Source organism: Cygnus atratus, chromosome 2 (assembly GCF_013377495.2).
Source record: "Cygnus atratus isolate AKBS03 ecotype Queensland, Australia chromosome 2, CAtr_DNAZoo_HiC_assembly, whole genome shotgun sequence".
Lineage (NCBI taxonomy): Eukaryota > Metazoa > Chordata > Aves > Anseriformes > Anatidae > Cygnus > Cygnus atratus.
The window spans coordinates 101,174,897-101,191,667 of NC_066363.1; the positions used below are offsets into that span (position 1 = coordinate 101,174,897).

General features: G+C 33.6%; 1 protein-coding gene across 2 annotated transcripts in view; it reads left to right on the forward strand.

Annotated features, from left to right (window-relative positions):
- RTTN (rotatin) overlaps nt 1–16,771 on the forward strand; it is an 88,939-nt gene that overhangs the window by 46,875 nt on the left and 25,293 nt on the right. Inside the window, exons 26-34 of one of the 2 annotated variants that reach the window (XM_035550607.2) lie at nt 1,724–1,868; nt 3,427–3,581; nt 4,758–4,977; nt 6,477–6,605; nt 8,165–8,272; nt 8,793–8,951; nt 9,130–9,201; nt 12,691–12,883; nt 15,434–15,516. In XM_035550607.2, the coding sequence (XP_035406500.1) occupies nt 1,724–1,868; nt 3,427–3,581; nt 4,758–4,977; nt 6,477–6,605; nt 8,165–8,272; nt 8,793–8,951; nt 9,130–9,201; nt 12,691–12,883; nt 15,434–15,516 (1,264 nt within the window). The remainder of the gene's footprint in view (nt 1–1,723; nt 1,869–3,426; nt 3,582–4,757; nt 4,978–6,476; nt 6,606–8,164; nt 8,273–8,792; nt 8,952–9,129; nt 9,202–12,690; nt 12,884–15,433; nt 15,517–16,771) is intronic. The other variant, XM_035550608.2, reaches the window with a different exon arrangement.

Sequence of the window (16,771 nt, forward strand, 5' to 3'; positions counted from 1 at the left end):
TCACGAATAGGATGTTCTCACCAAGGGGAAGTGATGCTTGACTAGCCTGCTGAAACCCTTCTGCAATGAAAATGACCAGATTGGTATATGAGAGGAGAGCAGTGGAGATGTTCTGCCTTGATTTCAGTAGGCTTTCTGACACCATTTCCAATAAGATTCTCATAGACTAGCTGAGGAGGTATTGGCTGGATGGGTAAAACTGTTTGAAAACTGGCTGAACAGCTGGGCCTGGAGAGTGGTGATCAGTGGCATGAAGTGTAGTTGGAGGCCTGTAATCGGCAGTGTATCGCAATAGTCAATAATGGGTCCTGTTCAATATATTCATTAATCATCTGAAGGATGGGGCAGAGTGTATCTTCAGCAATTTTTTTAATGTTACAAAACTGAGAGGAGTGGCTGGTATGCCAGAGGATCATGCTGCCATCTAGGAGGACCTTGACAGTCTGGAGAAATGAGCTGACAGGAACCTTGTGAAGGAGATGTGCAAAGTACTCTACCCAGAGAGGAACAAACCCATGCACCTGTACATGCTGCGGGCTTACAAGTTGGGAAGCAGCTCTGCAGAAAAGGCTCTTGGGGTTCTGGTGGACGCTACATTGAACATGAGCCAACAGTGTTCCCTAGTGGCAAAGAAAGCTAATTGTATCCTGGACTGCATTAGAATGAGTGTTGCCAGTCAAGGTAGGTGATTGTTCCCCCTTACTTGGTGTTGATGAAACCATACCTGGAGTACTGTGTCCACTTCTGGGCTCCCCAGTACATGAGAGACATGGGCATACTAGAAGGAGCCCAATGAAGGGGCAGTAAGGTGAAAAAAGGACTGGAGCATCTCTTGTGAAGAAAGGTTGAGAGAGCTGGGACTGTTTAGCCTAGAGAAGAGGGGAGTATGGGAAGGATCTCATCAATGTATATAAATACTTGGAGGAGGTTGCAAAGAAGATGGAGCCAGCCTCTTTTCAGTGGTGCCCAGTGAGAAAACAAGAGGCAATGGGCACAAATTGAAACACAGGAGGTTCTGTTTAAGCATAAGGAAACACTTTTTCACTGCATGGGTGATGGAGCATTTGCACAGGTTGCCCAGGGAGGTTGTGGAGTCTCCTTCCTTGGGTGTCTTCAAAAGCCTTCTGAACATGGTCCTAGGCCACCTGTTCTTGGTGTCTACACTTGAGCAGGGGATTTGGACCAGATGACCTCCAGAGGCCCCTTCCAACCCTTAGTGGTTCTGTGATTTTGTAATTTATGTATGCAAAAATGGCAAAACATAAGAACACAATATTTATAAGGATACTTTTTTCTCCTTTCTTTTACTCAGTTCAGATTTTTCTTTCTTTTCCCATATGCAATTCTATGTCTACTAAATGTAAACACACTATTTAATGTATGTAATAGTAATTGGCTATAATAATACCTAATACATATACTATATATATTATACTGTATATTATAATATGTAACATATAATCATATATAAGTATGATTTAATTGTTAAATATATTTGATATTTTATGTGTGAAGTATATATAATACAGGTGCTTTAAAATATCTAACTGATAGAAATCCATATTTATTGTATGTAAATATGTCATATTCATATTTACTGTAGGTAATTCCACATTTGCTATAGGTAACCGCATATTTCCAAGTTAACCCAGCCCTGTTAGTCTGAGATATTAAACTGTCTTTTAATTCCCTACAAGTACAAGTATTGTGGTTTTCATTGCAGGTTTCTGCAAGTGCTTCCAGCTTCTGCTGAGGATGAGAAGCTTTTGGTAGATGTCCTAAGATTTTTAAACAAATTGTGTAGAGAGCAGAGAGCAAGCTTGGAGGTAGACCATCTAAAGTGGATCATAAAATCATTGCTTAAAAACGTAAGAAGATACCTAGAAACTCAGCTGTAGGCTGTACAAGATGATATAACTCTGAACTGGTTGGTTGGTTTGCTTGTGGTGAGCTGCTCAAGGAAAACAACTTTTCTCAACAAAGCCAAGAAATAGACAGATCTTGTAGTATTACCGTGCTACTTTGTCTGTCCTACGTTTTTAAGTGTTGGGAAAAGTTAACTTTGAGCAAGAGTAAATTTCCTTCTCTCCTTTACTTGTTGTTTGATTTTCTTTCTTTAAATTCTAATATTGTATTTGCCAAATGTAAACAACATCTGTGTGTGTTTGTCTTGCTCTGGTGTAGGTAACTGTAGTAAAATATTTAGAACCTTATAGATGTTAATATATATGTGAAATGTTAATAATAGTTAGTTATCCAATAGCTTTATGCATAGCTCTTTATGTACATATGTATAAATATATAAATTTATATTGTTAGCTAAATATTTGTATGTATATACATGTATATTCCCATATAGTTGAATGTGTATAACTGTGGTATGGTTAACTACATTAGCTATATATATGTATTATCTACGTAACTTAAAGGATGAGGTTCCATATTAGAACCTTCTGTTTGACAAAGATATAAATGCACATCATCTGTTGTGGCTTAAGAACAAGAATTGAAATTTAAGACATAAGTTTTTGTTTTCAGAGTCTGTCAATTTAGTTTTGATTTTAAATGGTTGTAATATGTTTAAGTAAAATATTTTTATTGCGCTGAGGAAGTTCAATTTATTTATATTATATAGGCTAGTTTATATGTAATGGCAAGTATAATATTGAAAGAATGTAGGTTTTTTTCCTTTCAGATTTTTGACTTGTGTGCTTTACTTTTGAGATCTGTTCTCTCTAATGGTGTTCTTTTAAGATGTGTAAAATTGAAAAGTATAAAATAGGACATTAAGATTAAGAAAGCAATATAAAACAATTTTTTTATTATATTTGTCAAAACATAATTCAGTCTTGCCGTATAAAAAACAATAGTTAGATGCCAAGGATAAAAGTCATGACTGCAGTTTAAGTTTTTGTTGTAAAGAACAGTATTTTATAAAGCAAGGGCATAGTGTCCTCAAAGTGATATCACTCATGGTCTTACATATCACATGTTAAGAAAAGTACTGTCTCTATGCTCTTGCATTTTCCCCTTTTAAAATGCTGTCTAAACATTAAGAAAAAATTACTAGTAATCTTCTTTTCACTATGTATAGAACTGATGTACTTTAATGTGTATGGTTAACTGGGAAACCTATAAAATTTACCAAATATGGCTAATTAATACCAGGAGATTTTAAAGGCTTTAACTGTGGATGATTATTTTATGATATTTAGTAGATTCAAGTAACTGGTTATTATTGGAAAATTTTACATTTTTCTTTTTTTTTTTTTTTTAAACAAATAATTCGTATTAAAACGATTGCGGAATTTATGATTTATAATGTGTGATTTAAAAGCACTGAACAAAAAAATGGCTTTAGTGTGTGTGTTAAAGTAGAATTTAAACAATGCAGTATGTGACTGTATTTTTATTCTTTTCTTTTAGAAGCCAAATTCCCTTTTGGGCCTTCTTGTGCGACCAGAATCCCAAGTGCGGGATGAAATAGATGAAATACAGACTGCTGTCAGGCAGCAGCTGGATAAAGAACTCATTCGTCTTTTTAACGCATTGTTATTTTGCTCAGTGTTGGTGACTGACAGGTAGAGTTTAATTCTGTTTAATTCTGGCTGGGGATCATAATGCGTAGTGCTACTGTATCTCAGTCAGAGTTGGAATGTAATTATACCATGGTACAGTCATGGTAAATCTGAAAAATGGAGTAGTATACTCCTCTTGAAGTAAAGATCAGCATTAGCTAGACGTTTTCACAGTAAAATTAGGTAATTAAGAAACTTGGAAGGCTATGCACTAGTGTATTAGGGTATGCAGTTTTTCAACAAATGATAAATAAATTGATGGTATTGAGAAGATGAGCTGTTTCTCTTTCACTGCTGGAAATTTGCACGAGCTAATGATAATTTGGTTGATTTTGTAGTAGTTATTAATAGGAAAGCAAAACACTGGAATATCAACAAATACCTATTTTCACCCAACTCATTTTTGCCCTAAAGTATATTAGAGTGTATCAAGTCACATTAGTCAGCTTCTCCCAGCATGAAGTTCCAACCTTTTTCTGTTAGTCAAACAAAGACAGAAATTGATTTATATTATATTTTTCTCTGAGTTTATAAAATATTTCCCACAGTAAACCCCTCTATCCAAGTGCATTTGAGGAGATGCTAAAATTGCAACTTGACATATTTGCTTAGCTAAGTACCACAAAATAACTGTTTGTAAAAATACTTTTAGAATGTTATCTTTTTCATTCTTCCCAGTTGCTCTTAAAAAAAAAAAAAAATATATATATATATATATATATATATATATACATAAAAGAATTGACAGCTGGAAAAATGATTATAGAAATCCCTTCCAGTTTTGTGTTGTACTTGCAGGAAATATTTTAAAATTTGTCTCTTGAACCGGAATGAACATAGCTATTAAGCTTTGTGACTCTTCTGAGAGATTCTTTTGAAAAACTCTTGCTCTTTTATACGTTCATCAGTAATTAGAGTTCTATCTCACTTGTCCTTTTTTGGTTAAGCTGTCCTGTTATAAGCAGTTACAATGTTATACTTTCAGAACTTGGTTGAAGCTATAAATAATAATTTAAGTCTGTGTTACTTTCTTCATAAGCCAGCAGTAACTAATTGAGATGCTGAGACTCACAGACTAGCACTAATAAGAATGATGCATCAGCCTCTTGTAAAAACAATTCATTACAATAACTTCATGCTGACAGTTGATACTTTTTTTGCTTTTTACAATTAATCCAGAGAGGGCTTGGAACTTGCTGGCTCTTTCAGAACTGAGCTGGCTCTGAAGCTGCTACAATGCTTACGACTAACAGATGCACCACGTTTTTATGGACTTCCTTCACTGGAGAGAACATTACGAGGAATGGTTCATGTTACTGCACTGCCAGACTGGAGTACATATTCTGCTACAGTTGAACCTGTCACAATTTGTAAGAAATATTTAACAGGTCTTCTTGAAGTAAGTAGGTTATGTTATAACCTAACTTTTGGTCTGAATGCTTGTAAAACACCATGTAACTAATTACGTCATAATTTTTACACTGTACTTGTAGTGAATATCATTGCTCTGAAAGGTACTTTTCTTATAAGTAAATAGCTAAAAAATGTAGATCAGGTTGAGTGATACGTACTTTAAAAATAAATAAATATAAATTATTTTTTTCTTATGAAGATTGGTTATATTCCTTGTGCCTTCATCCCCTGTTTAAGAGTTAGTGACAAGAAAGCTCAAATGGGTGTTGTATTTTTTTATAACTAAAACACTAAGAGTAAAATCCAAGATATACTCCCACAAGCAAAATCCATGCGTGAAAGGGGGTGAAGGGTAACGGTAGTAACTCTTCAGGCAAGTTATTAATACAGAGAAAGTAGAAAAGAGGTAATTCAAGATGCTGCTGCTGTTGGGAAGTCAACATTTGTTTCTTAGAAGCTTTCTTTTTAGCTTCAAGTAGTAACATCTGTTGAAATGGTAGAGGTTTGAAAAAGTCTTAAAGTAACTTTAATTTGTCTGAGGTTCTCAATGATATGAATAGCAACCAGGTAAGTGTCTGTGAAGCTTACGTACAGGTGATTATTTTACTGAAATTTGTTATGAAACAATGGTGTAGTGTTTTAGGAGAAAGTCTTAACTTGCCAAGATGTGCAAAAGAATTAAGCAATTTTAATTGGCCTAAATGTTAAAGTAAGTTAAGGTTTCTTTTGGGGGGAGGGAAGAGATTGCATTTGGAAGGAATTCCTATAGGGTGGAACATCAAGAAAGAATAACAACAAAAATGGAGAAGTTTAAATTGCCATGTTTGGGGGAGAAAAGTTCATCTTGAAGCATAAGTATTAAGAATAATTTTTTTTTGGCCATGTTTTGTTAAAAGCAGCATGATTTTCATTTTAACATATATGGTTATATATTTAGTCAAAGACCATTTATTTAACAGTATGATCCCATGACCTCTATTTTCTGTTCATCAGAATTTGATATGGAAAGCTAGTATATTTATTCCAATTCAAATCACAACAAGAAATAGAAATGACCCATTTTCTTGAACACAGAATTTTGGAAAGAAACTCCATTTTTAGTTCCAAGCATATCTGAAAGAAAAAATGGGTGCAATAAATGACAAATTTCCATCAAAAATAAACTTTCAGGTTTCTATTCAATATTGTGTTTATTATGTAGTTCCACTGTAGTCTTTTGTTTTATATTTTTTATTTATATATTTTTTCCTATATAGTTTGGTTTTAAGTTGCCTCTTCAATGAGCTTCAGATGTTTAACCATATAGGAAATCAATGTATGACTAAGTGACTTATAAATACATTTTTAAAATCTAGCTGAAAGTGTATATTTGATAATGTTTGCCATCTTTCCATAAGTTTGTGTTTTAGTTTTGTACAACAGTTGGTACTCTACCTGTATGCTGTTTACAGTAAAGCTACCATGAACTTTTTCCCATACTCCCAGGTCATCTCATCATTTTATGTTGAATGGGGAGGAAATGCTATGTCCTTCATGGGAAAAGGTGTTACAAAAAGTACAGTTCTTTGCTTGCTTCACTTATCTCATGAAATGATGGCTCAAGCCAAGGATATGGTGAGTGTGTTATAGTTGCCTTTATCTCCTCACTTGTGAGGCTATGCACAGATATATTGTAACAAGTATTAAGTACATTGCAGAAAGACTGCTACCTCTGACGAATTAAATCATAAGTGCATGGATGAAAGACTGGATGTGATCCTTTATTTATTTATTCATTTATTTTAGTCATACATATAATAATATGTATAGTAACATAATGAACAATGACATTTTTGTGGCTATAAGTCATAATCTGTCTACAACAGTGTTAATGTCTACAATACTGATAATTTATGTTCTTAAAAAATTTTTTAAATCCTATCCATGGTTTGCAATCATGAGATTTAGTGTCAGATCTTATGGAGAAAGGAATACAAAGTTAGCTGCCTTCCTCTGTGCAATCAGTGTTATACAAGAAGCATCCTGGATAACTGTTTTTTTTTTTTTTTTCAAGTTTTTAATACCATCTTAAAACGTACAGTGTAGTGACTTGAAATAAAAAGTAGTTAAAATCCAGTTGGTCTTTTTAATTTTATTTTGCTCATTAGTGGTGTTACGAACCATTCTGGTCCTTCATTATTTACAGAACTACCTTGTAAAGTTGGGCGTAAGATCCTTTAGTTCATACTGATGGACAGAAATGACTATCAGGTGTTTGTAGAAGTACTGAGAAATAGACCATGTACTTAGTATGCAATGTTTTGTTTCCTTATTTGCTTTGTTATTGCTTTATGATCATACTTTGCTGACCTGACCTATATTTTGTATTTCATTTTGTATTTTAATGCTCCTCCCCTTTCAAATTCAAATATTGTAAGAGACTATGCTTACTGTTATTAATATTGTATGTATTGAAGATCCATGCAAAATACACTACTCTGAGAGAAGCATCCAACATTGTCATCTACTGTATAAAAATATACAGATATGAGATGGCCAGAGGACGGATCTATAAAATTTTAGGTATCGTGGTTCAATATGAACTTAATGCATTGTGCAGTTTTATGCTAAACATAAATGCTAACCAAAGCACTTTGCTGGTATGGATTTTTTGATATGAAGTAAGAAACTGAGTTTGCAAAGTCAAGTATGATTTCATGGAATCTGCAGATAGGTAATACATGGTAGTCTGCATAACTTTATTTAATCATATGGCAAGTGCACAAAGGAAAAGAATAAATTATGATCAAAGAAAGAAATAATTGTGTGTTCTTATTTGGCAATTTCCTGCACACCTATGATTACAAAAAAAAAAGTGTTTATAATGAGCAAAAATAAAAAATGCAAGGAGTAATACATGTAAAATTCAAGTGGAATATTTATTCTGTCTTTAGCACTGCTATCCTAATCCTATGAAGAAGTAGTCACAAATTTAATTATATTCAATAGGTGAAGTCAACAAGTTAAATGCATATTTATAGAGGCAGAATCAAACTCTTTTTTCCAGGAATATCAGTGTTGTGTGCATTTAAAGTGGTTTAGTATGCAATTGATAACTTAGGCTCAGTTGGTAGACTGGCATAGCATTAAAAGATTTATAAAATAATTCCGTACTTTCTCTGTTTTCTGATCAGGACTGGGTATCTCTTTGGTCTTTGCCTTATGATAACAGTGAAGACCAACTTCCTTCTCACCTAGGTCTGGCATGGCTGGTTCCTTTATGGGTAGATAGAGACCCTGAGGTCAGTTAATGTAATGTTGATATCTTATTTTGACACCTAAGTATTTACAACTTTTTTGTTTGATTAATTTATTCAATATTGAAACTACTGTTTTGTATTATTTTAAATGTTACTAGCTATATCCTAAGTAACAATAGCAATAAAGTAGAGGCAATATTTCCATATAAACATTTTCTGTGAAATCCTTCACTTTATCTTCAGTCTTCTGTCCTCTCATTAGTCACTCGTGATAGTGATTCATAAGCAGTTTTCATCAATGTTGCTCTTGTTTAGCTCCAACGCAGAAGCAGGTACCTGTACTACAAGTTTAGAGCAAATGTATTTGATGCAAATCTGTTGAATTGTATGATATTTTTAGTCAGAACTACTTTTAAATGGCTTAATGTTAAGATTATTGAATACTTATTTTTGAATAAGTTCCTTCTAAGCTACAGATTCAGTTAATATAATAATAATTTAAAAGACGTGTTTAATATTACTGTAAGAAACGTCACTTTTATATTGTACTTACATGTACTAGGTCAGATTCACAGCACTTGGAATAGGATCAGCTCTTACATCTCTTGAAGTAGGATGTATTGCTTTAGCAGAAAGTTGCCAGAACATTTCAGGAGGGCTATGGGGAACAGTGATAAACATCCTTCTGGACCAATCTGAATGTAGCATGGTACGCAGGGAGGTATGTTTTTTGTGTCATTCTGCTGTCTTAATTTTTTTTTCCAACATGAATATGGAAAATTTTTTTCTTATATATGTCTAAAGCGATGGAATAATATAGAAACTGTGCTGTTCAGTCTGACGTATTTTATTGAACTGTGATGACTAGACTGCAGTATTGATGATTTCATTTCTTTTAGGCTGCTTTTATTCTACAAAATCTTCTTGTGATTCCAATTCCTACTGAAGATGTGAAAGACTGTGTTTGGCAAGTGAGTAACTATTGATGAGAAAGTTCATACTTTCACGGAGATGCATTATTTGTCATAAAAACCTAATGCACTATACCTGTATTTAATGTCTGAGGTGATGTTTTGGAAAGAAATACATGAGTAGACAAACTTCTTCCAACTTCCAGCAAGTTCAAGAAAACAGCTAAAGTTAGATTGTTTAGTATCTTAGATCATGTATGTACAGTATCTTATATAATGTCTTTAATCTCCTAGGAAACTTACTTGCTTACATAGTGTCATTAATGTTTTAAAATAGAAATTGGTCTTTTTTTTTTCTGCCCACACTCAGAATGCAACATGATTTGAGGTGTATGAGGAAGAAATTCTGAAAACGTAGTGTTTATAAAATGTTTTGAAATAAATATGAGTGGCAAGAAACAATATGTCCCAAAGAAAGATGAAGCTGCTAGCAGTTTGCTGTAATTTAATCTGTTTAAGAACATACACCCTTGCTGAAAAGTAGGATGAGCTACAGCAGGTTGCTCAGGGCTGTGTCCAGTTGGGTGACGAATATTTTCAAATACTTGATGATCCTTGTGGGTCCTTTCCAGCTCGGTATATTCTATGATAGAATTCATATGGAAGGGAATCATAGAATTCACATTCAATTCATAGTTGGAAGGGACCCACGAGGATCATCAAGGCCAACTCCTGTCTCCACATAGGACCACTCAAAAGTCAAACCATATGTCTGAGAGCGTTGTCCAAATGCTTCTTGAACTCCAGCAGTCATGTTGCCATGACTACATCCCTGGGGAGCCTGTTCCAATGTCCAACCACCCTTTCAGTGAAGAACCTTTTCCTAATATCTGACATGGACCTCTGCTGGTGCAGCTTCATGACCATCCCTCATGTCCTATCGCTGACCACCAATAGAAGAGATCAGGAAGCTGTAGGTTGCCTTGAGGCCTCCCCTCAGTCTCCTCTTTTCCAGGCTGAACAAACAAAGTGACCTTAGCTGCTTCTCCTACATCTTCCCTTCTATACCCTTCACCATCTTTGTAGCCCTCCTTTGGACACCTCTGTAATAGTTTTATAGTCCTAATAGTTTTTATAGTCTTAATAAGTTTTATGTTCTTGTTGTATTGTGGTGCCCAAAACTACACAGTACTTGAGGTGAGGCTGCACCAGCGTGGAGCAGAGTACTGATTATCACTTCGCTGAACTGGCTAGCAATGCTGTGCTTGATGTACCCCCAGGATATGGTTGGCCCTTTTGGCTGCCAGGGCACACTTACATTCAACTTTCTGTCAGCCAGAACTCCCAGATTAATTTCCGTGGGGCTGCTCTCCAGCCTCTTGTCCCCCAGACATCTTTTCTTTACATCTGATTATAAAGGAATATGTTCAAGTAATCTGTAATCTCTGGCTTGTTTCAGTCTTTGATTACTTAAAAATTAATATTTTACCAATATGAATAATAATTATTTAGTAGCAGGGGATTTGCAAGGTGCAGCTATTATAACTTGTCAATATAAACTGAATTGAAAGTTGCTTTTTATTCTTTTTTAATATTTCAATGACTATGGTGAGGTGACAGAAATTGAATCCAGCTGCAGAATTCTGGATGAATGCCAGTGCAATTAATGTGAGTGTTGAGTCAATTCTTGTTAAGTGCAGTTTAATGGAAATTGCTCATCTCTTAATAAGTGTTCATGCTGAAAGATATTATCAAACAACACTTTATGGTAACTGGTAAATTAAAAGTGTTGAAAATATAAACAGCAATTAAAGTTGTAAGATACCACCAGGATAAAATTCTGTAGTTCAGTTACTTTTTTTTCGTCACACAGGATAAGATAATTTGCCTGCAGACATTAATGCAAGCAAGTTCAAAGGAGACCAGTTAAGTGGATCTGGGTGAATAGTAGCTATAACGTACCAGAGCCAAAGTAGAACATTATTATTTCATCATTTAATGAAAATAGTGTTGGAAAAGGCTGTTGCTGGAGCTTGTAGGCCAGTATCTTCACATAAATGTCTATAGTGTTGCTGTTACTTGGTTGATTTGTTTTGTAATAGTTCATTTTGCTATATTACTTTAAAGAGTGGCCGCAGGAGACAATTTGTAATAAGTCAACCTGTATAAAGTATTCTAAGACTGCAGTGTACTACGTTTTCTGAAGATTGCTTAAGTCAAACCACATTGTGAAAGTAACTGATGAATGACTCTTTCAGTACACCCATTGTGCAATAAAGTGAATGGTATAGGTTTTTAAACTGGTAAAGACAGTTATGGGTAGCAAGATTTTGACTAAATTTAACAGAATTTCCAAAGAATTCATTTGTCATTGTTGATACAGTCCAAGTATATTGCTGATAGTGAATGACTACAGTTTTATAATTTGTTATGAGCAATTTGCATGAAATAACGCATTCTTCTTCAAACTATTTGTCATATATAATTCTTTAATTAGCATAAAAGGCAAATAGTGAAATAGTCTGTTTATATAGAATCATAGAAAATAATTAGCAGTACCCAGTCAGAGCTCTGGCTATAACTTACCCTGTCATACAAAATAGTTTTACACCTTCTATTTGATCTTTTTTTTTTTTTTTTTCTTGGAAAGAAGGCTTATATTCAGTGTAAATGGAGGGATTGGGGGAGCCTCTTGGGGGTAAATAGTGTCTTTCAAATGACTTATTTGTTGGTTATGTTCCTCTGCTATCTGCTGACTACAAAGGAAAGTTTCTAACTAGCATTATTTTTCTGATAATTTAAACAAGTCTTAATTAAAGTTCTGCAAGATCCCTTCTAAAACTCACAGAATGTAATTTTTTTTTCTCACTTTGAGTTCTTTTGCCAATTAACATTTCTAATTTTGTGGTCATTCTAAAACAGGTGATAGCTTAATAGGGATTTTTTGTTTTCTTCTATTACCGTAGAAGACACTGGAAAAATACTGTAATATAAACAGGCAAATCAAACTGTTGATGTGGAAAACAAACAACTAAGGTATTTCTTTCTAGGAATAAACTCAGTTCTCTACAATGTTTTCCCTTGAGTCAGTATTTAAAAATATGTCTGAAAAACATTCTTCAAAGAGAATTTCTTTCATTTTTTTTTAATTTTTTAAATAAATCTTTTGTCATAATAGATTGATATGGGTAGATGGTATAATAGCAATATACTTATATCTGTAAGTAGGATTAAATGAGAAATTAGAGTTGTAAAGTCTTAAATCCCACAGGTTATAGCTTTCCATGGCTTTCTACTTAGCTGTTATAAATTTCTCAGGAGTTAAATAAATACTTCCATTTTACTAAATCATTACTGTTTTTGTAAAACTTTTATTTAGTCGTAATAAAATCGAAATCTGACTTCTGGAATCTGTTAGTCTGTAAAACAGCTATGCATATACACACAAACAGTATTAGGCTTACAGTTGTGTTTTGTTTGTTTTTGACAGTTTTCTTTAAAGGAATCTTTTACATAAAATAATTATCTTTGTGAATTTCATGTCTTCAGGGCCCCTGTGTACATGATGAAGAATCCGGCCTCTCCCAGACAGGAAAACCTGCACTTAACGCTCTTTTGTATCACTGTCAATTTTACCAACATTTGAATCAGATGGTGAAACACTGTTACCTAGGTTGTTATATGTTTGATTTAAATTCTTCCAGGGAAGACAACCACATTATTGAAAAAAGTGGTGTAACTGGTAAGTTATGCTAATGTAATCTTCCGTTTTTAACCTACTGAAGTAACGTCTAGTTTAGAGTAACTTACCTCAAGTAAATCTTATTAAAAATGAAGCTCAAAATTGAATATGTAAGCCATGAGTTTAAATGTTTTCAAGTTCAGTATGGGTCTAAATATCTAAGAGTAAATAATTCGGCATATCTCAGACAAAGCTCTGAACTGTTACATCTTCAAAAAGTTATAAATGTAAAGGTGTAAAAAGGTGTAATTGTTTCTACAGCAAGTTTTCTTGTGAAATGTTGGGGTTAAAATACTTTTTATGCTTGCAACTTTAACAGACAAGTATGAAAGTTTAGGAAAAAGAAATACAGTTTTAGAAACAGTCTACATCTCCTACTTCTGTTTCTTAATGTGTGTATTTTTTACAGCTTCAAAGATGCATGATTAGGAGTGGCTTCCAAAATGCTGAAGTTATCAGTGTTCTAAGACATTCAGACATAATTTAGTTCAGAGATTGATCAAATATTCAGATTGGTTGGTTAGATTTTTTTAATCTGCATACCTTTGAAATTCCAGAGATCTAACTCTTATATTGAGTAATCATTTTCTAAGTCTCTTTCTATGATGCATGGTGGAACCCACGTTCTTGTCCAGATATGTAGTATTATCTGAAGTTTAGAAAGTTAGTAAATTCTTGAGAAAGCTCAGCTAGTGAAAACTGAGGAGAGGAAAATTAATAGGATCATTATTTTGTTTTTTCTTTTTTTGTGTATCTAAGATTCTGTTTGCATCTTTTAAGGTTACAATTTGAGCAATTCTTGTAGGTTTTGCATCTTTGCAGCTTACGTTACAGAAGCATGAACAGAAGAGGAATGCTGTTTTCCCTACTAAGTTATGACTTTATGACAGACACACTGAAAGGAAATAGAATTTATATGTTTGTGGTTAACCTACTCCGTTACCAGAGATGTACCTCAGCAATATACAAAATTCTAGTCATAAAAGCACTTCATTTTTTAATTTCTTCTGTGGCTTTCTTTGTCTCTGTGCCTCACCCCCCTCCCTGTGGCTCTCTCATGCTTTGTCTCTCCCCCTTTTTTTCTCTTCCTCTTTTTTTTCCCTTGTGCTGTGCTCTCCCTTCTGTCTTTCCCTGTGCCACTTTCTTCCCCACTCCATGTCTCCCCCACCTCATGTCTCTCTCTTCCCCTCCTTCATGTCCCTCTTTTTTCTTTTTTTTCCTGTGTTGTTTTTCTCCTTTTTCTCTTGTTTGGGCAGGGGGGCGGGGGGAGGGGGAGGGAAGGGGACAGTCATAAATGTTTTTTTTTTTTTTTTTTCTGTCCAATACATTGTCCTCCATTGTTCCACTTGTTTGGGCCAATTGCTTTTTCTGTCAATTAACTGATGCAATATCATATCTAAGATCAACTAATTCTCCAGGACTGTAGAACATTTCAGTGAGCAGTTGAGATATTTTTTTGTGTTTTTTTGAAGAGTAAAGCCAACAGAATGCTGTTCTGGCAGCTTTGAAGTGAGGAGGAAGAATCTTCTATCTTTTATCTATGAGATTTCAGGAACAGGAAACATAAGCTTTATTTGAAAAAGAAAGGGAGGACAGGACAATGTTTGCTCTGTCTCTAAAACAATTGTGCTTGAAAGGCTTATAAGTGCTCCATTCATACCTTCACAATTATGTTCATCTATAATGACCTGTTGCTGCTTTTTATATTAGGTCCCTTGTCATTTCTTAATAGAAGATCTCCCTTTGGTTTATCTTCCTGAAACTGTTTTTGTAGGTTTTCTTCCTGGTGTATTTCCTTCACGTTATTCAGCAACTTAAAAAACCTCATCAATAAAGTTATGTTAAAAATAATTATCTCAGCTTAGTAATCAGCTAAGATATTTATAGGACCTCCACTTTTATGGTTTGGGGATTTGGAATCTGCGTAGTCTAGTGCCATACTGTTTGACTTACTTATGTTTTCTACATATAAAAAACTGAAAGCCTATTATTAACAGGTTTGAGCTATAAAGGTTTCATCACTTTTTGTTCTGAAACACATTTACAAGTTAATTCTGCCTTCATTATATTTATGGATATGGATTCTCCTGAAACTGCTTCTCTTAAGTTATAAACTTGAAGCTTTTTTGAAGATGAGGACGTCAGTTCATTATGTTTGTATTGTGAGACCACAGTATCAGTACTTTTATCCTATTATATTTTAAATAAAACTAAATCTGAACTATTTCAAATGATCAAAGGCTATGTAACTGCAATTTGAGCTAAGTATAGTTTTTTCCATGGTGTTTTATGTCATAGCTGAATATTGTATTCTATTTAATTTCTGTTTATTCAAGGGATTTGCTGGATAATATTTGAGCGGTACAATGTATACAAACCTATTAAATATTTTGAGACTTTCAGAAGTATGACTGTCTACTTTTTTGTTTTATGAAACAAAGCTTTGAAAAGCTAGTTTTGCTCTCTCCTGGTATTGTAGTAATAAAAAAGAAAAATTTGTTTGATTCTGATAATTGTCTTTTCCCCCCCCCCCCCATTTTTCCTATACAGATTTGGATGATTCTCTTAATCTTTGGAAGGTTCCTGCCAGTCAAAGCCAATCTTCACATTCTCAGTCAACATCAGAAACTATGGTAATGTCCAGAGTAATCTTTTTATTTTTAATGCACCGTTGTTAATGAGATGCTGTGAAGAAAATAAGTACTAAATGCTTAAAAAAAAAAAAAAGCTTAAAGTAAACTGAAATGTAAAAAAAAAAAAAAACTAAATTGAAATTTACTGTGAATTAGCTGAGTATGCTGAGTAAAACTTTAAAATGGCTGTCTAGCTAAATGCATAGGACAGTGCTAAAATTCTATAGCTTCTCCCACAAAGATGTACTCTCTAGAGATTACTCACTCTGTAATTGGCTTTATTAACAAAATGCAATCATCTCTGTCTGTAGTTGCCACTTCTGCTTATATCCAAACTGTCCTTTCAGAATGAACTTATATTTATGTAATACAACTATAGAACTGGATCAATCAAAACAACAGAGGTGTATTGTGCTAAAATTATATACAATATAATAATGAACACTGGATTCTGAAAATGTGTTTATAAAACTTGAAAGTGCCACAAGCGTTCACAAGACTCAAGATAGAAAAGAACAATATTAGAAAACAGGTTTCTGTTTGAAAAGTTTGTTTCTGGCTAGGATGACTTCTGCAGTGAAATACTGTAAACATACGCTATTTTCAAAATGGCAAATGCAAAAGGAGAAAATTAAATACATTCTTCCAGTTCCAGAATGGATTGGCAATACTAGATGAGGCTGTGGGGGAAGCTTCTATAACATTCATTAATTACCTAATAAAAATCATATCTTTTCAAAGACTGTAGCATAACTCCCAGAAATTTTTGACATATAAACTATTTTTACATTTTCTTTGAAAGTTTCTGATATATGAATAACCATTATTTCATAATGTAATATGAAAGCCATAATGTTACATCTTTCAAAGCTGTCACAGCTAAGTGTAGGTTTCTTTGAAAGTCATTGTCAAAAAAAAACAAAAACAAAAAAAAACACAACGTAGGACAATTACTAATGCAATAACAATAGCATTATCTCTAGGTTTGTTTTCCACTAATTCCTTGTATGAAACAAAATATTTACATTAAGAGCATTATAAGTCATATTCATGTTCAGTGCTTCATATTTCAGTTGGCATGGTCCTGATCTATTAAATACTACAGCTGAAACTCAACACTTAAGGCACCTATATTGTTTCTGTTTTGCTATATTCATAGGTGCTTATTTTGGATATAAAAATTCCATATACATAGTTTTAGCATAGTTTTCATTTGATTGTGCTTTTTTCTTTTTTTTTTTTTTCTTAACAATGT